The 26,599-nt window shown below is 44.2% G+C and overlaps 1 protein-coding gene across 3 annotated transcripts in view; it reads left to right on the top strand.

Moving 5' to 3' along the window:
- MOB3C (MOB kinase activator 3C) overlaps positions 1-26,599 on the top strand; it is a 236,077-nt gene that overhangs the window by 176,284 nt on the left and 33,194 nt on the right. For all 3 annotated transcript variants that reach the window (XM_086952378.1, XM_086952379.1, XM_086952380.1), the window contains exon 3: positions 7,106-7,308. In XM_086952378.1, the coding sequence (XP_086808504.1) occupies positions 7,106-7,308 (203 nt within the window). The remainder of the gene's footprint in view (positions 1-7,105; positions 7,309-26,599) is intronic.

A 26,599-nucleotide genomic window follows, 5' to 3' on the forward strand; every position in this document is an offset into this window, starting at 1 on the left:
GAAGAGGCCATTTGCGTAATCCAGTCTGGATAATATGAGGGCGCGGATGACGGTCTCCTTGGCCTCTCTCGGGAGGAGCGGGAAGAACTTGCGTAAAGTTTTAAGTGTGGAAAAGCAGATCCCGGTACGTTTTTTTAAATGATCCTCGAATCTGAGGTCATTGTTGAACCAGACTCCAAGATTTTTGGCAGGGCCTCCGATGGATTTGGGGCATGGTAGATCGGCCGGCCAAAGAGAGTTGCCAAAGTTGTCTGGGAAGGAGCCATATAGCAGGATTTCGGATTTGCTTTCGTTGCATTTTAGTTGGGCGAGGGCAAGCCAACGAAAGACAGATGACAAGCAGGCTTGGGCTCCAGATGTATCCAGGTTGTTTTTGGGCCACGTGAACAGGAGTTGAGTGTCGTCAGCGTAGGCCATTATTTTTGCTCCCAGTTGTTTAGCGAGGTAGATGAGCGGGGTCAGATATATATTAAAGAGCAGGGGGCTAAGGGTAGAACCCCGAGGTACACCCGTTGCAAGTTTCTTGGGGGAGGAGGCAAAAGGCGGCATCCAGACTTGTTGGGATCTGTTGTCTAGAAAAGACGTTAGCCAGTCAAGGGCGGGGCCTGTGATGCCTATGGCAGCTAATCTAGTAAGCAGGAGGGAGTGAGGGACAGTATCGAAGGCGGCAGAGAGGTCTAATAAAATCAGAGCCGCTCTGCCACCTTCGTCCAGGCACTCCCGGATGGCCTCAGATATTTCCACCAGCGCCGTCTCCGTACTGTAGGCTGCTCTGAAGCCTGATTGCGCTGGATGTAGAGCCTGGGAATTTTCTACAAATTTGTCCAGCTGAGTGAAAGCGACCTTTTCACATATTTTTGCTAGAGCCGGCAGCAGTGATATGGGCCGGAAGTTAGCGGGGACTGCAGGATCTAAGCCATTTTTCTTTAGAAGTGGGAGCAGTTTAGCTTGCTTCCAGCAGGCCGGAACCGTGGCAGTGAGGAAAGAGCGGTTGATGATATGTGTTACCTCATTGCCGATTGTGTCTGCAAAACGCGCAAGCACTCTGGCAGGGCAAGGGTCAGAAGGGGATCCTGATTGTAGGGAGGCAAGGATGCTGACAATGTCCGTTTTTTCTGCTGGGGTGAACTGGTGAAACCGTTCCGTAGGGACAGGTAACACGGGGGACGGAATGACCAGTGTGGGTGGAAAGCTGTTGCATACAGTGAGTAGATCGTCCTGGATTTTGGTGATTTTGTCAACGAAGAAAACAGAGTTCTTCGCACCATTTCTCCGAGGAGGCAAGTATGGGTTGGGCAGCGCAGGGTGAGGTGAAGCTTTTCACTATAGCAAAGATTTCTTTGCTATTGTTATTGGCATTAGTTATGCGCCCTTCGTAATATTGGCTTTTTGCGGATCTGATCGCTGCATAATATTTCTTTTGCGCCATCCTTAGGTTCTTTTTAGCCTCGGGGAGATAGGCTTGTCTCCATGTCCGTTCAAGTTTTTTACAACCTGACTTAAGATCACGGAGGGTGGGGGTGAACCAAGGTTTGGAAGGGGTAGAGCGCAGTCTGCAGACCCGACCTGTTTTTATTGATGCGGCCGTCCCACATTCAATCCAGGAATTGAATGTGCTAACGGCTGACTCAATTTCAAAAGGAAGAGTAGGGCGGGAGGTGTCTAGATGTTCAGACATGATCTCTACATTGATTTTTTGTTTATGCGCAGTTGGGTCATTAGTCTTGGCCGGGCGGGTCAGGGTCCAAGATAATCTAATCAGCATGTGGTCAGACCAGGGTACAATTTTGCGGTGGGTTAAGTTAATGTCGAAATTAGTGCAGACCAAGTCGAGGACGTGTCCACCTGAGTGGGTGGGAGTCTTAACCCATTGATTGAGCTAGCCATGGCCAGAGCTTCATTTAAGCGGAACGTGTCAGGGAGGTCTAGATTATCCACATGTATATTGAAATCCCCCAGAAGAAGGTATCTGGAGTATCTCAACGCCCGTGGGACTACTATGTCCTCCAGTGTGCCTAGGAATTTACCAACATGGCCTGGTGGTCGGTAGACCAGGGTGCCCCCTAGGGTGAAGTGCGCCCCAAGTGAAAGTGAGAAGTGAAGCATCTCGGCATCAGCTGGGGGGCCCTGGGGTTCAAGAGAGAGAGTCCATTGTTCTCTGAATATGGCTGCTAGGCCACCACCTCTGCCTAATGGGAGATCGTTCCTAGCAATTTTGAAACCCCGTGGGATGGCAAATTCGACCACAGAGCTGCATGTCTCATTTAGCCAGGTTTCAGTAACAAAGAGGAGATCGAACTGGTTGTCGCTCAGTAATTCAAAAATGTCCTCAGTGTGCTTGACCAGTGATCTGGCGTTGATCAGGCCTGCACGGATGAGTGATGGGTCACCGGGGAGCTGAGTCGGGCATGAAAGAATGGGCTGATAGCGAAATTTGCAGGCTTGACAGACCCGCGAGGGATCGCCGGCAGCTTCCCATGTGTTACTGTAGGGGCAGGAGAGCGATCTAAGTGCCATGAGGTACTCACGGGAGTAGCGAGTCCTGGTCCTGTGGGGTATGTGTGGGGCACCGACAGGGGGGCTGGCGCTGGCCACGTCCGGGACACGGACGGGCACAGACGGGCCCTCCTTTGGCGCTCCTTCGGCGCGCAAACGGCGCGCCCGCTGCGCGTGCCCGCTGCGCGTCTTAAAGTGCATGACTATTTGTAGGCAAAACCCCACCCTCCGCTGGACCGCTAACTCGGGTCCCGCAGGGTCCGGCCCACACTCAAGATGGCGGCCGACCTAGCCCTCCACAACAATCGGCACTTGGAGCCGCGGTGGAACAGGGCACAGGGGGACCTAATTAAAGCAGTGCTAGTAGCGGTAAGTTTTTAAAATACACACAGTAATAACACAGTAATTCTTAAAATCAATTAAAAGTGTTAAAAAGGAGTCAGAGTATATGCATCAGTGGGAAACAGGTAAGAGCAGAGGAGAGCCCTCGCAATCTGCTCGCCTTCTCAAGCGTTGTAATGAGGTGCTGCCACCGCCTCAAAATAAACATGCCTTCTTTTCTACCCACCTTCTGCTCTACGCACCTGTACACGCCTTCTGCTCTACCCACCTGTATAAGTCTTATGTTCTATCCCACCTGTACACACCTTCTGTTCTTCAACACCTGGACACGCCTTCTGTTCTACCCACATGGACATGCCTTCTGTACTGTCCCACGTACGGCCTTCTGCTCTACGCTCCTGTACACACCTACTTCTCTACCCACCTTCTGTACTACCCTACTGTTTTGCTTGGCACCTTATATCTATTCTTGATTTGTATATTTTTCATGTTGTTTCACTATCTTTTTATCTGTGTGTATGCCTTGTTTGCCTCATATTATCTTGCCTCATATTATCTTGCCATGTAAAGCGCTCTGATACCCCATGGGTCTAGCCAGTGCTATAGAAAACTTTAAAAATAAATAAAGTAAACAATGTAATTAATAAAACGAATTTCGTAGCGCGCCCTGCATCTCATTTTACGATGCAGGGCACGCTACGAAATTAGTCTTATTAATTAAATTGTTTACTTACCTCCAATTATCCATATTCCGGTTTTTAGCACCCTCCCACCCTGCCTCTCCACCGCCCCGCCTTTCGACCCCACTGACACTCCCTCCACGGGCCGCAGCTGTGTGCTGGGTGAAGAGCCGCAGGGGAGGTGGGCAGTGTCTGTGCTGGGCGAAGAGCCTCAGGGGAGGTGGGCAGTGTCTGTGCTGCCTGCAGAGCCCCAGGGGAGGTGGGCATTCTCTGTGCTGGGTGCAGAGCCCCATGGGAGGTGGGCAGTGGCTGTGTTGCCTGCAGAGTCAATGGATGGATTCATGAGTGGATGAGTAGATGAATGGGTGGGTGGGTGGATGGCTGGAAGGAAGGATGGCTAAGTGAAAGGGTCGATGGAGAGAGAAAGGGAGGATGGATGGATGACTGAAAGGGTGGATTGGTGAAAGGATGAGGGACTTGGAGGATATATCAGTAAGTGAAAGGGTGGCTGGATGGGTGAAAGGGTAAATCACTGGATAGATGAGTGGATGGATGGGTGGAAGAGTAGATAGATGAGTGTAAAGATGGATAGGGTGGATGTATGGATAATGAATGGATGAGTGAAAGGGTGGATGGAGGGATGGATGAGTGAAATGATAGATGGAAGGATACATGATGGACAGGTTTGCAAATGGTTGAATATGTTTGGATATGGATGTGCTTTTATACTATTATATATAATATATAATAGTAGATATGGATGTGCTTATATGCTCTTATATACTATTGCACAACCTCCTCTGATGTGTCTGTAAAACGTACATTTTGTCCCGAAGTTACGTCCTGAATTTTGACCCGTGGTAGGGCAAAGTGGTAGGTGGTGGGCTGGGACACGGGGACCCCTCCATGTGCTTTGTAGGGGGGCCCCCTCAAGTTTTGTTACGCCACTGAGGTAAGTTCTTTTTAATTCTTTTCTATTTGTCATCTTCTTCCCCCATCCACAGACCCTAACCCCCTGCCCACCTCTTTTCCCTGACACAAGCCGTTCCTGTGTGTCACCGATGGTTTCAGCATCAATTTACGCCCTGCATGCCGTGGTGCTTCGTCGGAAGGAGACAAATCTATTTGCCTATTTCTGTATTACACATGCAGCACAAATGGTGTAATTCATAACGATTTTTGCTTTGTGTTTTTTTTGCACCAATTTAAAGTTTCTTTGGTCGATCTGAGGAGTAACTAAAAGTAACACTCATGATATAGGTAGAAAACCATTTAGAATATGTAAACCATTTGGTATATGTTAACAATGTAAAGCACAATCAGACATCGCCAGAGTGAACGCGACATTGTTGTTACACAATGAATCCGTGATCTATCCAGTTATGTGTGCATGTTTTATGTCATCACATCATCCTATTTTTAGCCTCTTGACTCCAATGTCTTGTCAATTATTGCATTAACTGGGTCATTGAAACCACTTGAGTAAGTGGTACATCAGATGTAAGAAGCAACCGGTTCTCAGCCATTTACTACCAGATTTACGTTTTCTTAACTGAGCATGCCGCGCTGTGTGCTCGGGTACCACATAAAAATGTGGGCACAATTACAATTTGTCCAGGTTATTCTTCATCATTTTCTGTGCAATTCTTAATCGGATGCCAAAAGAAATGTGTGCCAGTGAAAAAGATTTTGGTGCCAAGGTGATTTTTACAACCTTGATCTAAATGACGCCGTACTTCTTTGAACATATGATATTTTTCATTCTTCACGTATTAAGTATATAGCATTTGAAATGCAATTTACCATTTGCCACATCTAAACACGGATATCCTCCTAAGATCTTTACACCACCCCACACACCCGAAATCAATATTGCCTCATGCACTCCTTCAAATAAAGCTTGTATGCAATAGGTACCTTCCCATACCCTGTATTAGTGTCTCAACCCGCCTCCATTCTTCTAGGCTTGAAATCCATCCTTTCTAAACATTAGCGGATGCAGCTCTTTATGTTCTCTAGAAATACTCTTGTCTGATGGAAGTTCAGGCCTAGCCTTTATCAATGCCAGATTACAACAATGTCTACTTTAGCTTGAGAAAGAGATTCACTAGTGTTTATAGTGCGCTTTATAAGTCCCAGTAACTAACAATCTCTCAGAATCAACCAGATCCAGCAGGTTCCCTTACTCCTGCTACTCACAATAATCCTGGACTCACCTGTCCAGTCACGAAAGTGCTTTGTGTTTGTAGGCCTACAGTCCAAATACATACTTATCATAATAGAAGAGGGATTTTAGGAAGAAAAAAAAGAGGCTCATTTGGGGGTGATCAGGGTGCATATCAACTAGAAGGCAGGATGACCCAAGGCCTCGCAAAAGATCTAATATTCTGATGTGTACAAATTGTGTTTATCTATCACTAATTTACAATCTACTCTAAAATTCGTCCTGTCTTCACACTGTTAATCGAGTTGTTTGTGCTGTGTTTTACCAAGACGGTGGTAGACTATATAAAGGTGATAGCTTTTATTTGGCCAGCACCATTTGCTTGTCAATACTATTATCTCAACTGAAATAAATTAAGAAAGTAGTTTTAGGATCAGGGAAAAGGGTTAAGATAAGAAATACTTTCAAGGCTAGGGAAGGGATAAATGAGAGGGCAATGTTGAAAGCAACTTTTAGATTAGGAGAAAAGTAAGGTATAGGTTTAGGCTTATGCATTGGTACAGGTTAGGGTCAGGGTTGGTGATATGATAGATGAGGGTTAGGCTAAGGTAAACGTTTAGAGTTAGGGATATTATTAAGGTAATGGTAATGAGTATGTTTAGGGTCAGAGTAAGGGATAAGTCCAGAGTTTGTTTTAGAGCCAGAGTGAAGGATAGATTTAGAGTTGGGGAAAGGTCAGCGGCAAGCAGTGGAATTGGAACTGGAGGAGGTGTAAGGTTAAGGATATTGGGCAAACAAAATATTTAAAGTTATTAGTAAGGTAAGGATTAGAGGAATTAATAGATTTAGAGTAAGAATATGAGCTGAACTATGGAAAAGTTTAAGGGCATGGTAAGTGCTAGTGAAAGGTTAATGTTTGATGTAGTTATAGCTATAGAATAGGATTAATGTAAATGTTGTCAAGGACATGGTAAAACACATATTAATGAAAGGCAGACGAGGTAATGGTAGATGAGGTCATTTTGACAAGGTAGGGGTAGAGTAGTTGGTGGTTGGCCTATTAGTCACATAAATCCAGCTTGCAGAAAGTGAGAATACAAATATGTGTCTTTGTGTGCATGTAAGTGTATAACTGTGTGTAAAAAAATAATGTCCTGCTCGTATATAAAATCGACAAATTGCTCTGCAAATTAATCAATTACATATTAAATTCTTAGTTTTCATAATTAATTAGAATTTCATATACATATCTGTAAAAGGTACATTTGGGCTTGGTGCTGGTCATCAACTGATTTTAAAAGTGTATATGGAATAAAATAAAGATTCTTCATTGCGTGTAGCTTTACTTATCCAATTGGTTATCTAGTGAGAATGTACTCAATTAAATTAAGTTAAATCTCATGACTTTTGTTTTGTCTTGCAGGGACCCCATTTCCGAAGAACTTCCAACAAGTTTGCACGAAAATCCTCACCAGGTTATTCAGAGTCTTTGTCCATGTTTATATTCATCACTTTGATGGAGTCATCAATGTGGGCGCAGAAGCTCATGTGAACACCTGTTACAAGCACTTTTACTACTTCATCACAGAATTTAGCTTGGTTGATTATCGAGAGCTGGAGCCACTGGTAAGAATGTGACCCTTCAACATGGATCATACAGAAAGTTTACTATGAAATCATTTAAAAACATTGTATAAATAAGGCTCATTGTTGTACCATAAAGCTGTGTCTATAATATAGTGTTATATGCTAATATATTGGAGGTTGTAAGTCCGAATTTCTTGGACATAAATATTGTGCTGTAAAAACCAAAATATGGTTTAACAAAATAATGTCTGGTAAGTATATACAGGAGATATATATATATATATATATATATATATATATATATATATATATATATATATATATATATATATATATATATATATATATATTGTCAAGGGACATATATGGAGTGTAAATATAGTAAGCTGAACTTACCTGTATTTTCAGTAATTTTGGTAGTTATAGGAAATTACCATGTTTGGCATGACGTCATTTTCTGCTGGACTTAGAACTCTGTGCACATTAACCCGGCTAAACAGGAGTGGAGTGTCTGTGCTTGCCCTTTAAACATGATTTGATTGGTGTACCACTGAATGACATATTTAACAGGTTTGACCCAAACAGCCCTGCATCGTGCTGACGTATTTAACTAACCTATATGTCCCTGGTGTATGGTGTACGAAATACAGACAGGAAGGAGCTAGAAGTTAAATGCCCCCTGTACACTACATCAGCCATTTTGCCAGCCACAGAGTGGGCCTATAAAACATGGTTTCGGGTCAACCATGTGAAGCTTTACTTCAGCTGCCCAAAAACCTACTGTTAACTCTGACAAAATAACCATTTCTTACATGTGCAAATCCCTTTTTAAAATATTAATAAGACACCCCTAAGTACACCCTTTTGCCCACAAGGTAGGGTGTTTAATATTTGAAAGTGGAACATGCACAAAATAAAAGCTGGCATGTTCCTCCAGTGACTACCCCCCATTAGCTATTTTCACTGGCACGGCTGTTGCTTGATTCTGTCAAATGTCTTTAATCTGTAACTTTTGACAGGCAGTGACTGGTATACTCATCCTAATTCTCTTTTACATGTTTATTAAAAATCAAATCCATTGGAAAAGGGAGATTTCTATTACATTTCTAGGATAAGGAAAGGTAGTATCTCCTGCCTGAGCCAGAGTTAGACTAATCCGCTTTATCCTAGGACAGTTGGCCTGCCAGTTCCTTTCTGACAATGAGGCGTGAAAACTACACCGACACCAGAGAGAAAAGCCTGGCTGTGGAGTGATGTTTTTCTTCACCTTACTGGAAAGGCAGGTGGGGTGGGCCCATGGACTTCATTAACTTATAAAGTAGTAAGATGAGCCCCGTCCTTTCTAAGGCAGATGTCAAGTAAAACTTGGAGGAAGGCAAGTTTTTGTTCCCCAGACCTCAATAGCCAGCCTGGGTCCAAACCCAGTGGAAGGGAAGCTGCCCACCAAACCATTTTGGCGTGGAAACCGGGGGCTGCCCATTTCTCTGTCCAAACCTTTGGCTGGCCACAAAGGCTGTGCACAAGGGAGGGAAGAGTTCCCTCATCTTGAATTTTAGGAGTAAGGTGCCCCTTGGGTTAGTTTGTAGTAGAGCAAACAGGAAATGCTGAAAAAAGGGGTATGTTATCACTCCACACTTTGCACCCATTTTCTAGGGAGGAGCCAGGAGTCACCCCACCCATTGGCAAGTGCAACCCGTAAAGGTAGTTCCTCAAGGAAACCTTCTCAGAATAGAAGATTACAAGATGACTGGAACCTGCTTGCTATAACCTAAGAATAACCTTAAGAACTGGATTTGCTCTAGCTTATACCCAGGACACAGAAGTGGATTACATGAGTCAGTGTGCCAACAACCAACCTGTGTGGCTACAAATACACAAACAGCGAAAAAACACTTTTTGCTAGATTCCCAGGTGTCCAGGCACAAGTGGACCTGCACTTGACCTGCTCAAAGCCTGTGCTGGATCATGCTCTCTGAGTCTCCCCTGAGAGTAAGGAGACTTAGGTGCACAGCTGAGGAGAAAGGGACATACAACTGCAAAGCTTTGGGAAGAATTTTGCTTGCAGCTGCTGGAAGATCAAAAACAACCACCAGAGCCAATCCAAAGAAGGTGTGACTTTGCTGGGCTGAAGAAGCAGGTTTGTTCCAGTTGAAGCTTCTCCCCTGCAGCAAATCCATTTCAGCAGGCCCTCGTCGAGAAGGTTTCCAGTTTCATGAAGCCCTCATCGGATACAAGCTGCTGCCTTGCTCAAATGGAAGTAAAGGACATCAATTTCAGATACGAAGTCACAATGAGAAAATCTTGACCGACCAAAGGTGCACAAAGATCGGACAGGAAACACACAGTTCTCCCATTCAGACCTTTTCTCGCTTAAACTAATGGCTTCAGCGGGACATTGCACTGCGGATATCTGGCCGCAAGAGGACTTTGATGGCTACAGCCTGCCACCTTGCAGCGCTGAAAGATTTTGGCTTCCATTTTGCATACTAAGCCTCAATGTAAAATTCTTGACCAGTCCGTCCCGCTTGGCATATACTGCCTCTGGACGCATCATGATTGACCTGAAAGTGTGCATAGGTCCTGATCTATCGTGACCATAGACTATCATTAGAGCTTAATGCTTTTTTGGTGCTATTTTATTTTTAACTTAGAACTTTAAAAATTCATATCAACTGTTCTTCACATTGGAATTTTGAGTATTTGAAAGAGTCTGATTTGGTGTTGTGCGCTCTTTGTCAGGGCATTGATTTGGTTGTGTAGACTGAGAGTCTTGTCAAGGGTGAAGCCCATTGATTTTGCTGTTTGAACAATGATAGGCTTTAGTTGAGAAAGTTTGATGTGTCTATAAAGTTTTAATAGAAGTTTGAATAGGAGTGTTGTTGTTATGCAGTGCAATCAGAAGGAATTCTGTTTTCTGAGGATTCAGTAGGGAGTTATATTGGTTGATCCATGATTGTAGCTCGTTCATCACTCTTTCCAGTGCATTTAAGGCATAGATGAAGGAGACTTTATATGTATTTAAGTGTTGTTGGTATATAATGGGATAGAGATGTCTGGGGATTTACTTAAGAGAGTGATAAAGGATTCTATGTATACTTTGAAATTGGTGGAGAGGAGGATGGAGCCCTGATGGTTTTCTTGTTTAAAAAAAGAGGGGGTTAGTACCAGAGTGTTGTTGAAAATATATTGTGCTACAAAATTATTGTAGCAAAAATGTTGACTACTGTAAGAGAGTGGATTATTATTTGGGATTAGCGGTCACCCATCTCAAGGAATAATAACATCAACTTGTCAGGGCGAATCCTAAAAGTCATTAAATTAACTTGAGGTCAACCCCCTGGTGGCCTTGGCACAGCGCAGAAAGGCTTAATTTAGGGCAATGTGTAATTGATTTATGCAGTACTGAAACAGTAATAAAGTCAAAAAAACAAATTTACTATCCCACTCCAGTTTAGAACAATGGGGTAAAATCTAATACACTAGGGGCTAGATATAGGTAATTTAAATTTACAGATTCGAAAATACCGAATTTTACTGATTCACAATTTTCGAATCGGTAAATGCTATGTGGGTAATTAATCGGTACAAAATACCGAATCGTTAAGATTTGGTATTTACCGAATCTGTAATTACCGAATCGGTATTTGCCATTCATTCCTATGGGCCTGGCGACCCATAGGAATGAATGTCAATTACCGAATCGGTATATACCGATTCAGTGAAATTGGGTGGCAGGGTGTCACTTTGACACCCTGTTGCACCCCTGATTAGTGCTTGTGTGCACATGCGGCACACATACATGCCCTAAGGGGCCCTACACATGGCACATGTGTAAATGCACATATTTGCATTTACATAGGAATTCGTTATTTACCACCAACTAATAGTTAGTGGTAAATAACAAATCCTTTAAGCCCAGAAGCACTGTTTGAAGTGCTTCCTACATTTCATTTACCAATTCGGTAAATACCGAATCGGTAAATGATGATTCGGTAAATACTGAATTGGTAAATACCGATTTGTTATTTACCGAATCGGTAAATATGCCCCCTACATAGGAAAAGTCTATTACCAGCCGTTACAGACCGGTAATAGGCCACCTACATCTAGCCGTAAATGACAACAAAAAAAGCAAAATGCCAATGAGAAGAAATTCAAACCCTTCCATATCAGACGATGACTTTAAGACTACAGTGCAAGCCCTAGTCTTCACAAAACTTGACTATGGAAACACACCCCTCACCAGCATTCCCAATACTCGCTGAGATCTTCTAAATAGCTGCATTTAACTTGGCAGCTTGCATGGCATCAGGTGCCAAATGTGCTCACTCCTCTTCCGTGCTCAACTGGCTACCCATTGGAACCAGAATTCAATTCAAGCTAGCCTGCATTATTCAGCAGGCTCTTCACAGCAGGAGTCCAAACTTTCTTGCCCGCTAATTTATCTTGTCAGTTGGACCCTGAAATCTCAGAAGCTTAGACCATCTTCATCTTGAACCCTCTTCAAAAAGTCTTGCACTCTAAGACAAATCTTTTCTGGCATTCGTCCAATATCTGGAACTCTGTTCTTTCTGTTATAATAACCACCCCACTTTCAAGAAACAATCTAATCACTTTCTTGTCAATACCTCCAGTCATAATTCCCCTCCAGCTGGTCACACCTATTTGACTATTCTCCATAGCTGAAAAGGATCCATGGAGAATACATTAATGCCTTTAAGGCGAAGGCTTTCTGTCTGAATCCAACGCTCCTATTGAAGATGCCTCTTTTTCCAACATCTCGCTCCTTCCTAATCCCACTGCAGCAGCGAATCCTATACACTCCTTCCCTACGTTTATCCCCTTGCACCATATATTCTTGTTATGTAAATATATACATTTGTAGAAATATCTACTATATTTCCATTTATCTACTGCAGAGCCCTCAGAGGCTTAACCTCAACCCTTATCTTGGCACTCTTTGCTTTGCATACTCTTAGAAATGTAGTTTTTGGTTGGCCATGGTATGCACCTAAGCTAGGCAGAACCCACCACTCTAGTCAGGGCAAGGGAGTTATACACTGAAGATACCCTCTGCTCAACCCCTTGGTAGCTTGGCAGAGCAGTCAGGCTTATCCCAGAGGCAATGTGTAAATTGTCTTCACAACACACACAGCAGCGACACATTAAGCACACCACATAAGAAACTCTACACAAGGTTATATAAAAAATAGCCTTTGTATTATCCATAAAAACACATTAGAATATAATCACATATATTACACTGTGCCACCAGGCACTTGTCATGACTTCCCAGGGATTTACAAAAATCACTAGGCCAATTGGGCCATTGTCATAAGCACATAAAATTTAGGGATAATTGTAGCATGAAAACACCATACAAAACCAACATCAGCAGTGCACTAAAGTACCCAATTATACAGTGCACACCTACAAAAATAGCATAGAAGCTGGCTGCCTAGTCACCCTCCCTGAACAGAATCAGCAGTGCACCATAGTACAACACTTGCAGAGGGCACACATTAGGAACAAGAACATCACCTCACTGTATGGTCCTCAATCCGGAACACCTGACAACTGGTGATAGTTAACATCCCTAAAAGTATGTCTGCGGCCGCTGCCTGAGACCATAGCTAAAACCAATTGTGCACTTTTTGGTGGATAGACCTCACTTGGTCCATCGAATCCGCAAATGGAACAAAGGTGCAGATACCCTTGAACACACAAGGCAGCTGCTGGTGGCCGGGATGCTCAAGTATCAGAGGAGCACCTCCATTACCTTTTGCAGCCTTACCAGATCCTCCACGCCAAGGGAGAAAGCCGGTGGCTACCCATGTCCACCAGGGCTACTGCGCACCAGCCTCATTTCTCTTCTCCTGTCCCCAGAGAACTCGCTTGTTTCCCTTCGACGGGGCAGGTGCTCCCTCCGATCCTTTGTTGTCCTCCGCGCGCAGGGCTGTGCCGGTCTTTCCCCTCTCTTAAAGAGGCGGGCCCTGCCAGGGGGATTCCAGGCAGTGAATATCACCGATCCCAGAAGCCAGGAAATATTGCAGGACGGCCCTCTTCCCCCTGACGGTGTAGGTCGCGGCCCCCTTCACCAAAGGGGGGGGCCATACTAGGAAATACAGGCACTGCCTGCTTGGTCTCGGAGCGTCCCCATGTGCGTTCTACCCTGGAGCACGGCACTCCTCTCAGGACAAACGCAGCGCCTGAGGACAAGAAGAGCAGGCGACTCCCCTGCGCTTGCCGGTTACAGTTAGGAATGCTACCCCAAATAGGGAGCACTCTCCCCACACCTGGGCTCCAGTAAAGGGCTACACATGCACTTAATTCTTTGCAAAAGGTGCGGGGGCAACCAAAGAGGGACGCGCTCTCCACGCACTGTTCTACAGCAGGAGCCCACACCTGGACAAGAGACTTAGGAGCACAAAATCCCAAGCTCTCACCACACGCTGTGATACATCACCCAGGGCAAGCGCACCGCCTTGGGGGATGACTGAGGGCCCAGAGCAGGGAGCAGGCTCAGGCCAGCATACCAGCAAAGTCCAGATGGCGGTTCCATGGCAGCACAGCAATCCCCCTGGGCCCACGCAGCCTCTTTCAGTTCGAGTTCAAGAAGTTCCAAGTAAGCTCTCCCAACATGGGGTCCCAGCCCCAATACTTATAGTTTTATTTATTTATTTATTAGGGAGTTTTATATAGCGCTAGCCTGACCTGAGGGTCCCTGAGCACTTCACAACAGTTTTTTAGCAAGATTCATTCAATAAAGTAGTATTCTACAAATAGGTTTGGAAGTCCAAGTTTGCTGAGCAGCATTGAGGTAGTCTGTGAGTCCTGAGATAACCTCATAGAGTGCACGCTGTCTTGGGGTTGAACCAATTAAGGGGAGGGAGCAGTTAGGGGTCAAATAGCAGGGAGGAGGTAAGTAAGTAAGTAAGTAAGTATAGTACCATATGTGTTTGTTCTCCCCCAGGCACAGACTCTGAGCCCAGTCCAATCCAGTTCGGGGGCACTTTGCAAGTGCACAGCAACTTCCATTGACAGTGTGAGCCCTGGCTCCAGACACACCACAGGGGAGCGGAGCCCTCATTGTGGAAGGCAGGCACAGCCCTATTCAGGTGCAGGTGCTACTGCTTCCACCACTCCAAATGCAGACCAGGCCTATCCAGCCTAGCGCTGACTCATCCAGACTCTCTGGAGCCACTGCACATCCTCTCTCCCCTTGTCAGAACCAGACCGTCAATACACAACAGGCAGGCACAAAGACACATAGCACACAGAAACGCCCACTTCTAAAAGTGGCATTTCTAAAATAGTAAAAAATACATCTGCTTTCACCAGTAAGCCGCATTTATCACCACTATTCCAAACATACCAAACTTGATCACGCTACTCCTCTCATGTCAGGAATTACCACTAAAGCACATGTAAGGGAATCCCCAATGCATCCCTGTGAGAGTGCAGCCTCACAGCAGTGAGAAACCAAATAGGCTGTTTGTCACTACCAGGACATGCCACACAGTTATGGCACATGTCCTACCTTTTACCTACACCTCACCCTACCATAGGGCCAGCTAGGGCCTACCTTAGGGGTGACTGATATGTACTAAAAAGGGAGTCACAGACGTGGCAACCCCTTAATGTGCCACGTCACAGCGGCAGTAAACTGTACGCACGGGCCCTGCAGTGGCAGAGGCCTGAGACAGCTTTGGAAGGCCACTTTGGTGGGTGGCTCAAGCAGCGCTGCAAGCCCACCAGTAGCATTTTAATTTACTGGCCCTGAGTGTATGGGATACCACTGTACAAGGGACTAATAGGTAAATTAAAAATGCTAAACAGGTGTAGACCAATCTTACCAAATTTACCAGAGAGAGAACATGCACTTTAACACTGAACAGCAGCGATAAAGTGCTCAGAGTCACAAAATCACCACCAACCGGTCAGAAGAAATACAGGAGGAAGGCAAAAAGTTCTGAGATGACCCTGCAAAAAGGGCCAAGTCCAACACATACCCTTGTGTGCAACAACGTAACTTGTTTAATGTAACTGCTGTAAAGCTCTCTGATACCCAAATGGGTCTGGTTCAATCTATACAAAAAGGAAAATAAATACATATAAATAAACATGGAAGTCGTGGGAGGGTTAGTATTTGGCTTGTTTACCCATCGATATATGAAAATCCTATGTTGGATGCTACGTTGGGCTAGGTTGCTATAAAACAAGTGAAGCCTAAAGTAGAATATGCCTGAAATACATAACTGTTATAACCTCAGGTAGGTGCTACCTTCTTTATAGGATTCTCGGGACTCCCCGACAACTCCTTAAAACTGGACTCCTACCATTACTTCCTTGTTTTCATAGTAATCAATCCAAAAGTCCCATCAAACACACAATTTCGAGCTGTCCCTTGATCATCACTTTTAAGAAAAATAATGCATTCTGCCCTAAAAATTGATGAACCTATCCCATCAAAATAAATGAACATCCTATTAACAAAGTTCTACACTTTTTTCTTAATATTCTTGTCCTCGTTGTGATTAAATCAAATAAACCAAATTGAAACACACCTTTTTCACCTCTTCTTACAACTGGTGTGCAGGGACAACATTATCTAAACTAGCTAACACCACTGACCACCAACGAAAGCTCTGTTCTCCAACAGACTCCATTGTGCTAAAAGAACAGACCCAGGCCAACCTTACAAGTATGTTTAAATTCATATTTTTGGGTTCTGAAAATACCTACATCAGTGTCTAGTTGCCTAACTAAGCAGTACTTGATAAAGCTACGTGATGATTTAAGGTCTCCTTCTGCCATCTGTTTATTAAGATTGTCCCCCCTCAGTATCTAAGCTGTTGTTTTTCCTGGACTAATGTATTGACTAGTTTTTTGAGTAAATGTTTTATATTGGGTATATGTCATCAACGAATTTTAATAAAAATAAACCTCAAAGAAAAACATTGTAATGACTATAACAATATGCCAAAAGGCATGCACAGCCACGAGGAGAAGTTATCTTTAAGGAGAATATAATGGAATGGTAATTATCAACAATATGTGGACTTTGTATAAAGTATTGCAGTCTAAAGTGTGGTAAGAGCGTGCCACTTTTAATGAATGTAAAATGTTAGCAACAGGAGCCTGTAGAATCTCGTGTCTTAAACATTGATTCTTATTCCTTGGAATTCAGGTCATTCTCATTTACGCTCTTTAGAAAAATCCATACCTTGGAAAGCACTTACACAGCGTGTCCTTACATGTTCAAACTGCAGACACGTGCCACTTGTTTAGCTGTCTAATTCACTAATGGGGCCACATTGATTCTGTGCCAGTCTGGCCCTGCTGAGATGTGAGGGGGAGCCGAGCTCCCCTACTGAGCCAAAACTGAGTACTCTAGACAGGTGCACTGGTTTGCTAAGGAATTAAAGGAAATATGTTCATCTGTCGTAGCTGGGTTCACACGGAGCTTAAACGAAGAAAGAACATCGAATTAGAGCAATACAACAATATTACAATTTCACCAGGGATCCTGCAAAAACAAAAAAACCGACTAATGCATATTTAAAAATGCATTGCACTGAAAAGTAGTATAGTGTCTTCCAAAGGACGTAGCAAAACCTAGGTAGCTCCGTTGGTTCGGCCACAAGTGCATAACATTAGTCTAAAGACAAAGAATGGGGGCAGTGAAGAGTCATTCATTACTTTGAAATACTGACTAAATGGGATCAATTGCCTGATCCTGGTAAGGACTCCCACGTGCTGAAACCTTTCCTATTACAAGGAAAACGGCCCAGGACAAGTCTTTATTTGCTCCTGGAAAACATAATGTATAAAGTTTTCCACGTGCTCACTATGGAATCTATCAGGACGCCAACAGATAACTTTACATCTGGTCTTTAAACTTCTTTCAGCTGCATCTGGTCTTTAAACTTCTTTCAGCTGCTCTTTAAACACTGTGAGTTCCAGAATGTTGCAATGGGGTTTATCTTTCCCAGGGAGTTGTCGATTAGCATTACGTACTTTTATTTTGCACTTGGTTATTTATACAAGGAGTCATCCTTTAGATCAAATAACTCAATATTATTTATGCATTTATATATAGTTTTATATAGTGCGAACATGACCCAGGCGGGTATCAGAGCGCTTAACAAATGATATTGCACTTACATTGTTTCTACATGAGGAATCTCACCTTACACCGACTTTATATTGTTAATCGAACACATCAGATATTAAAGTACCAATTTAAACAACCGCATGACCTCTACTTGTGTACACTAACTTATGTGATATTAATGAACACTTTCATATTACAGTGATAAACCGGGTGCACTGCATGCAATCAACCCAGGGAATGTTTTCACTTAATATTGAAGGTAGAACTCTTTTCATGTTTAAGTACCTCCGAGTGTTGGTCAGTTATCATATCAACATTATTTATGTTTTTTGTTCATGGAAAACATAGAGTTTCATTCCAGAATAGAGAGCTAAAAGCACAGATTGTCAGCAGGTGTACCATATACAATGTCAGAAGTAAGATGCCAAATGTGTACATTTGTACAGAAAGTCTCATGTGTTCAGATATCATAGCACCTGCAGAGTGGATTAACCCTAGCTATGCAACCAGACAGTGTGAAGTCTCCAATGCCTCTGTTTCTCTCTCTTTTGTCCCATTCCAAAATCTTTAGGTCTACTTCTAATCTACATGTTGTTATTGTAAAGTTGGCAGTGGCTTCAAGGAAGTGTGGAAGCGCACATCACTCCTGTTGTATCTGGTTTGCATGGTGTGTGCATCCTGACAAGTAGTTACTGCACACATGTCCACATCCTTTCTCATATTGACATGTATCACTGTAACAAGTCTGAATCTTCTTCATATTCCTAGGTGCAGCTGTGTATGCACAGCCTCATATGGCCACATATCTCCATTTAAAAAGCCAGAAGAAGCTTCATCGTCTTCAGTACATCCCCACATTCTCTTGTACAGCCTCGAATGCCCAGATGCAGCCATATGCCACTTTGCAAGTCACAGCTATAATATGCTCATACACAACATCATTTGTTAAGGAAAAACCTCATATGCCCAGGCTCACCTCACATGCCTAGTACTGCCACATAGAAACATGTACCGATGTCGTATGTCAGTAACAAATTCATACATCGGGGTTCAGTCTAATATAAATTGCACATTCCTCCTAACATGACCATGTACTGTGTCATAATCAATGTAACACAATCATATTCCAGAAACAACTTAATGATGCCTAAGGGTAGACCGGCATTCCCACGGTGCAGTCTAAAACATGAATTCCAGCACTCATTCATTTAGTGTAGTTCCAAAATGTCATTACTTCTAGTGACAGGAATTGTGTTCGGTAACAGTAAGCAAGCACCCATTTTTAATCATAATGGACACAGTAGAATACTTGGGCAATAGCCCCCCTATTGAGTCTCCTGCACACATTGACAAATAAGGCGGCTTGTGATGAATCTCAAATGCATTTAAAAGCAAATTCCACAAAACCACAAATACAACCTCTTTCATTGTGTTCCTTGTATAAGAAGCATGACTCGAATCCATACTTATTGTTGCATTTTCATTGAGAATAACAAATGTATATTTTTTCCCGACTGCATGTGAACGTCACAAGTCTCCCACACAAATTGTAGTTGTGATAGGAATTTCATGGATGCCCTCCACCTGATCCGTTGCTGTTGAGGTGAACTACTTAGATCATTGGCACAGTCCCAATTAATATGCTTTTGGTTGATGAACGATGTATGTCTGGACTCCCTACCAGCCATGTGGCCAGAGAGGCTTCTAACTGCATGACATGGGGCAAATGGACCGGAGTGTCCCCAAACAGAACAACCCATTGCCGAGCTGTTTGGGCTAAACCCAGACAGGTGGAAACTCTTCTGTTAACGTTGTAGTGTTTTGGAGACCTATATTTTCTTTCTCAAAACAAAGCTCTCTTCTAAAATGCTCATTCCATACTGTTCCTTACTAGTGTCTGGTATCTTTGTGCAAAAGGAGCAGTGCACTTCATATGCAGAACAGCGTTGTGGATAACGGATCTGCTTTATAGTAACGATTGCCTTTTCCCACCTGAAGAAGTACTTGTCACACCAAGCGTAGGCTTGCCAGCTGTGGTACATGATTACCCAGCTTTCATTCGTGTCACATCAAGCGTAGACTGGCCTGCTGTGGTGCATGACTACCCAGCTTTCATTCATGTAACACCAAGCGTAGACTGGTCTGCTGTGGTGCATGACTACCCAGCTTTCATTCATGTCACATAATACATGGTGCATGACTACCCAGCTTTCATTCATGTCACATAATACATGGTGCATGACTACCCAGCTTTCATTCATGTCACATAATACATGGTGCATGACTACCCAGCTTTCATTCATGTCACATCAACCGTAGACTGGCCTGCTGTGGTGCATGACTACCCAGTTTTCATTCATGACACATAATACATAGACTGGCCTGCTGTGCTGCATGACTACCCAGCTTTCATTCATGTCACATCAAGCGTAGACTGGCCTGCTGTGGTGCATGACTACCCAGCTTTCATTCATGTAACACCAAGCGTAGACTGGCCTGCTGTGGTGCATGACTACCCAGCTTTCATTCATGTCACATAATACATAGACTGGCCTGCTGTGCTGCATGACTACCCAGCTTTCATTCATGTCACATAATACATAGACTGGCCTGCTGTGCTGCATGACTACCCAGCTTTCATTCATGTCACATCAAGCGTAGACTGGCCTGCTGTGGTGCATGACTACCCAGCTTTCATTCATGTAACACCAAGCGTAGACTGGCCTGCTGTGGTGCATGACTACCCAGCTTTCATTCATGTCACATAATACATAGACTGGCCTGCTGTGCTGCATGACTACCCAGCTTTCATTCATGTCACATCAAGCGTAGACTGGCCTGCTGTGGTGCATGACTACCCAGCTTTCATTCATGTAACACCAAGCGTAGACTGGCCTGCTGTGGTGCATGACTACCCAGCTTTCATTCATGTCACATAATACATAGACTGGCCTGCTGTGCTGCATGACTACCCAGCTTTCATTCATGTCACATAATACATAGACTGGCCTGCTGTGCTGCATGACTACCCAGCTTTCATTCATGTCACATAATACATAGACTGGCCTGCTGTGCTGCATGACTACCCAGCTTTCATTCATGTCACATCAAGCGTAGACTGGCCTGCTGTGGTGCATGACTACCCAGCTTTCATTCATGTCACATCAATCAATCAATCAATCGGGGGAATTGTAAGCGCACTATTCACCCGTTAGGGTCTCAAGGCGCATGGGGAGCTGGGGGGAGGTGTCCGCAGATCTGTTTAGCTGAACTCAGATATTGTTTTAGCCGTAGAGCCAGGTCTTGAGGGACTTCCTGAAGGTATTCAGGGAGGAGGCACGTCTGATGTCCGCCAGTAACTCGTTCCAAGTCTTGGCTGTAATGTGAGAGATATCACATCATGCATAGACTCGCTTGTTATGGCTGAACATCCACAGCGAAATCCTAGACAACCTAGAGGCTTTGTCTCGTTTGACAACTCTCTGCATTCAATTTAACCATAATAAATAAAGCCCCCACCCACCAAGCTGGTCACACTATGGATATAATACTAATTCCCCTGATATATCCTACGTAGCGACGCTCCCCCTGACATGGTCGGACCACTCTATGGTCGAGTTCCATATCAATTGCCCTGAAGCAAAGCCTGCTGCCAAATGCTATCCAAATAAAAAATACAGCCACTGGCATAAAATTACAACTGCACACTTTGAAGCCGCCTTTTGCCCACCTCAACACTCAGAATAAGAAAATGTAGAAAAACGCCTAGCCTCTTTCAATGCCAGAATTCTTTCAACCATAGACAGGTTAGCGCCACTGAAACATTGACCCACGAACACAAAACTACGCCAGGCACCGTGGTACTCTACCGCCCTGCGGCTAGAAAAAGGAATATGTAAAAAAATTTAACACCTGTGGCGGCGCTCACAGGACCTGACCGATTAGGAAAAATGTAAGCATGCGTTAACGCGCTACCACCGTAATTTAAAAAATGCTAGGAAAACTCACATTGCAACCACACTTGAACAAGCAGGAAGCTCTCAAAAAATTCTCTATCAGACCCTAAAAACATTTATAAACCCTAAGGCCTGCAACATTGTATCGGCCCCATCTTAAAAATTGTGCGACAACATAGCTAGCCTTCTAACTCAGAAAATGATTATGATCTATAATAAAATCACCTCTACGAAAGATTCTCAAACTAATCCTGAATTTGATCTACCACCTATTCTGCCCATCTCTCACATGTTAGAGAACTTCCCATTACTCACAACAAAAGAGGCAGTAGCCCTACTAAGGTGCTCAATATCAGGATCCCCACTTGACCTCATACCTGCGAAAATAACGACTACTCTGTCCAAACAACTAGCCAACCCCATCTGCTCTATTTTAAACAGTTGTCTGCAGGAAGGGGTCCTCCCCAGGGATTGGAAAGCGGCGCAAATCCTTCCAATTAGAAAGAATCTTAACATTTCTACAGAAGATGTAACCAACTATCGCCCCATTTCTCTTCTTCCCCTCCTCGCCAAAAGTTTGGTAAAACACATTAACAAACACCTCTCAGACTTCACTGAATCCATTAACTGCCTAGACCCCTCACAATCAGGATTCTGTTCCAGATACAGCACTGAATCCACACTGGTGGCAGTCGCGGACAACATCAGGATGCTGTTTGATAAGGGTCAAGCATTGCTTTTGGTGCTGCTTGACCTTTCCGCAGCATTCAACACCATCTCCCACCATACCGTACGCACTAAAATGGTCGTCCAACTTTCTGTCCCACACAACACAGACCGTCAACCTAGGTCCATTCCACTCAAAGACAACCAAGGTGACAAAGGGAGTACCTCCTGAGCCCCACCTTGTTTAACATTTACATTACTCCCTTGGCGAGACTGTTGAGAAAACTGGGATTCATCCCCATATCCTACGCTGATGACACCCAACTACTCCTCTCATTTGACAAATCCAACTCCAATATTCACAACACCTCAGCTGAAGGAATGAAGGCAATAGCAGAGTGGATGAAAGTCAATTTTCTCCAACTCAATACAGCTAAGTCGGAGATAATGCTGTTTGACGAAGCCACTGTGAAATGGTCTCTGAGCCGGTGGCCAGAGGATATGGGTCCTACCCCATGTCCCAGACAGGTGGTAGAAAACATGGAGTTTGAATGGACCACAAACTCACGCTGTACGACCATGCGTCTTCCACAGTTGGAGCCTGCTTTCATAGCCTCAGCATTCTCTGAAGAGTCTTCCCCTTCCTGCCCTTATCAAGCAGGATAACCTTGATCCAGGCGCTAATCCTAAGCCGCCTGGATTACTGTAATGCGCTACTGATTTCAGCTAATGAAAGTGCCATAAACAGACTCCAGTGGTCCAGTACACTGTGGCCCGACTGGTGACTAATGCCCTTCCCCCCCTCCCTCCCAAGAACCGCTTCCCTCCCTTTGCTTCAAAAACTGCATTGGTTACCAATACGGAAAAGGATCAAATTTAAGATCTGTTGTATGGCATACAAAGCCATGAACAGACTAGGTCCCAGCTACCTAAAGGATACATTTGTTAACTATGTTCCCTCCAGACCCCTCCGCTCCAGAGCCAAAGCCCTGCTCCAAGTCCCACCCTTCAAAAAAAACCGCCAGGGTGGTAAGGCCTTCTACCATCTGGCCCCACACTACTGGAACAAACTCCCCTTGAACCTGCGTCAATGCACGGAGTACCTAGCATTCAGAAAACTGCGGAAAACATCATTGTTCTAATCATTCTTCATCAGCTCCTTAGGCCGTCCTAGCGCAGAGATACCCTTATGGGGTGATTTGGGCGCTCTATAAACAATTAAATAGAATAGAAATAGAAATGTGGTGCATGACTGCCCCGGCTTTCATTCATCACATCATACATGAACTAGCCTGTTGTGGTGAATGACTTCCTGAGCTTTCATTCCTATCACATCAAACATAGACTGGCCCGCTGTGGTGCGTGCCCAGCTTTTCACATCATTACCTTTATGTGGTGCATGACTGCCCCGGCTTTCATTCATGCCACATCATACATGAACTAGCCTGTTGTGGTGAATGACTTCCTGAGCTTTCATTCACATACACGCAAGTAGTAGCTGTCCTTCAGAAAAGGCTGGGCACTGGACAACAGTGACGAAGAAAAGGGAATATAACAGAAAATCCCAAGTCTTTGTCTGTGAAAGAACTCAGTTTAATAATATACTTTTTCCATGCGAGCACCGCAGACCTTGGCTCCCCTGTGCTTACCATGAACTTCCCGATCCTTTCATCGCATTCCTTTGTGATGAGCTCTGGGCTTGGAACCAACATTCGCTGTGGAAAATGTTGCAATTCCAGCTCACAATTGCACTAAGCGAGTTTAGCCAAAGGATAAAACTCTCTCCAGTGTAACAGCCCACCAGAAAATTCCTCAGGCGTCCCATATGGAATTTTAGGCCCTCTTCCTTAGTCCTAGAATGACTCGATCAGATAGCTGATAGCCAGTAGAAGTCGTCATCAGCTAACTTTTCTGCATCACAGTGTGTGCGTTTGCGAGGCACAAACTTCGGTTCAGGTGCTAAAATGACTTGGACCATATGTACATCCAGCAAGGTATAAATAAGGCCCCAAGTCCTTAAACAATAACACAAGGTTGTGTTTTATCATTTGCCTTAAGCCACAATGAGTTACAATCTTTTCGTGACATGAAATACCCTCATTGATGTAATTCAATGATATGGTGCAATCATAGGACCACAAACGTTCAGGTACATTGTGAGGAAATTATCTGTCAATTCTATGGATAACACTTTGAACTCTCCTGCTATATATAATCCCCCAATGAAGTCTGCTTCAGACAGGACTGGTTCCAGTTCCATTATATAGATTTTGTTGAGATTTTTTCCATCACACCACAAACTGAGTTGTGGAGTTTGCACCAAGACTAGAAATGTATATGTTTTTTTACTTTCATGTTTTTATCATTTCATTTAACCCCTCCCCTGCTGATGACGGAACCGCTCCGTCATCAGCTGCGGTCGCGCTGTGCTGATGACGGAGCGGTTCCGTCACGGCCCGCTCGGCACGCCTGCGAGGCGCGGATTCCGCTCCTGCGCTGAGCGTTCTATTGAGCGGGCGGGGCCGTGACGGAACCGCTCCGTTATGAGCACAGCGCAACCGACGCTGGTGACGGAGCGGTTCCGTCACCAGCATGCGCCCGCCGCTCGGCCGCCCTCCCCCCTTAGCACTGCGGCGGAATAGCCGCCGCAGTGAAGGGGTTAACTTCATTTATTGCGATACATCAGTTTAAGGCAGAATCAACCCCAAAGGACTAACTTGCAGCTGCTTATTAGACGTGGACACATACCAGCGTTATGATAGCATTTATTTATGCATAGAAAATATTTAATTGGTCCAGTCCACGACTGTTAGTATTTTCTGCAGCCGAGTTTCATCTTTTTATGAAGCTAAGTGACAGCAGCAGCTTGAAAAGTTCAGGCGTCTCATCTTTGCAGAATCGTAATGTCATAATTGCCTCTCTGTTCTAAGTAATGATGTTCCTAGGCCTAATTGCATGAAACCTAGATTCCGAGAATACACAAGTGTCATATGTGAATGACCCCAAGAGAGCAAAACACTGGTGAAACAAGCACTGGCAATTTCATCACGTCTGTTTTATAACTGAAAGTCCATTTTCAGACACCGGCACTCAATAAGTAATCATACATGCGCTCTACACTCATCCTTGCACTCATACATCCCTCTGCCGTGCAACGACTCATTCTTAGGTTCATCCTCATAATCTGCAATAAAACACGCATGCATTAACTCACCAGCCTATGCAAGATAAATCAAAAGATCAAAAGTAGAAAAAGAAAACATGCCAGCTTCCTAAATGTGATGATGGATGCATGCAATAAAAAATGTAACATACCAGTAGGCGGCTGTTTGGTAATGATATTGTATATGGTATATCATTTTAAAGTTATAGCATGGCAGTAAATGTAGGCCACCTTGGAACAGTCAAGCAATGATACACTATGGCACGGGTCTCCAAACCGGTCCTAGGGGGCCGGATCCATGCCAGATTTTTTGGATATCCCCATTGAGATACTTGTAGTAATTTTAAAAATCTGGCATGGATCCGGCCCTCCAGGACCGGTTTGGAGACCCCTGCACTATGGACCAGAGGCGCAACTAGAGTGAAATTTCTGGGGGGGTAAGAAAAAATGTTGGGGGGCTGATCAATCAGGCAAAGGCAGAGTGTAGCTGCAGGAGCTCTAAGAAGGAGTGAAAAACATCAAAGCCTCATTAAGAAGCAAAAGGTCTTTTAAAGACCTGTGAAGTACTCGGGTGCGGCTGTGTGTGTGCCCGGGAAGCGGTCTCACCCCTGACTGCCACTTACGACGGGGGGGGGGGGGGTGGGGCTAAAGCCCTTTGAGTCCAATGGGTGTTGCGCGCCTGCTATGGACAATACCATTCCAAGAGAGCCACCCAGTCTAGAAACCGTGGTCATACAGGTTGTGGCTCACTGAAGCTATTGGGTGGGGGGGATTTCAACAGACGACGATGAGGCAAAATTAATTATTAATTTAATTTTCCCTCGTCTGTCGAATCCTCCTGCAACCAGGTCTCATCGCTCTTACCTGCACAGGCTGCGGCTGTTGATCGTGAGTCATACACACACATGTCAAGCTATTGGAATGGATTTTATATTAAAGAAAACCCATTGCAAGCTGGTGAATCCATGTTCATCATGGTTCATGCACATAGTAGCCATTTTATATGTTTTATGTTCCAGTCTGATATGGTGGACAGTCATGTTAGACCAATCACTGAATAATAAAAGATTAATAATTCAGTGCAACTGCAAAACAAATGAAGCAAGCGGCCCAACATCACTATGTAGCTGCCTGGTCATTATAAAACAAATAATAATAATAACAAAAATTAAATGAAAGTGGGATGGGGATTGGAATGTGGAGCTGGGAAGGAAGTAAAAGTAGAGTGCAGGAGGCCACAAAAAACAAAACAGGAAATGAAAGCGTGTGCAAACTCAAACAAAAAAGTGAGCGGCCGGGTAGCACTATGCACCTAAATGAGGTCAAGAAACTGTAAATCAGAACTGGGAGTCAGGAGGCGAGCTTCTGGGTGGACAAACTAACAGACCAGTGGCAGAGGGCTTACCCAAAACCAAGCTGTGAAACAAA

Source organism: Lissotriton vulgaris, chromosome 1_1 (assembly GCF_964263255.1).
Source record: "Lissotriton vulgaris chromosome 1_1, aLisVul1.2, whole genome shotgun sequence".
NCBI lineage: Eukaryota > Metazoa > Chordata > Amphibia > Caudata > Salamandridae > Lissotriton > Lissotriton vulgaris.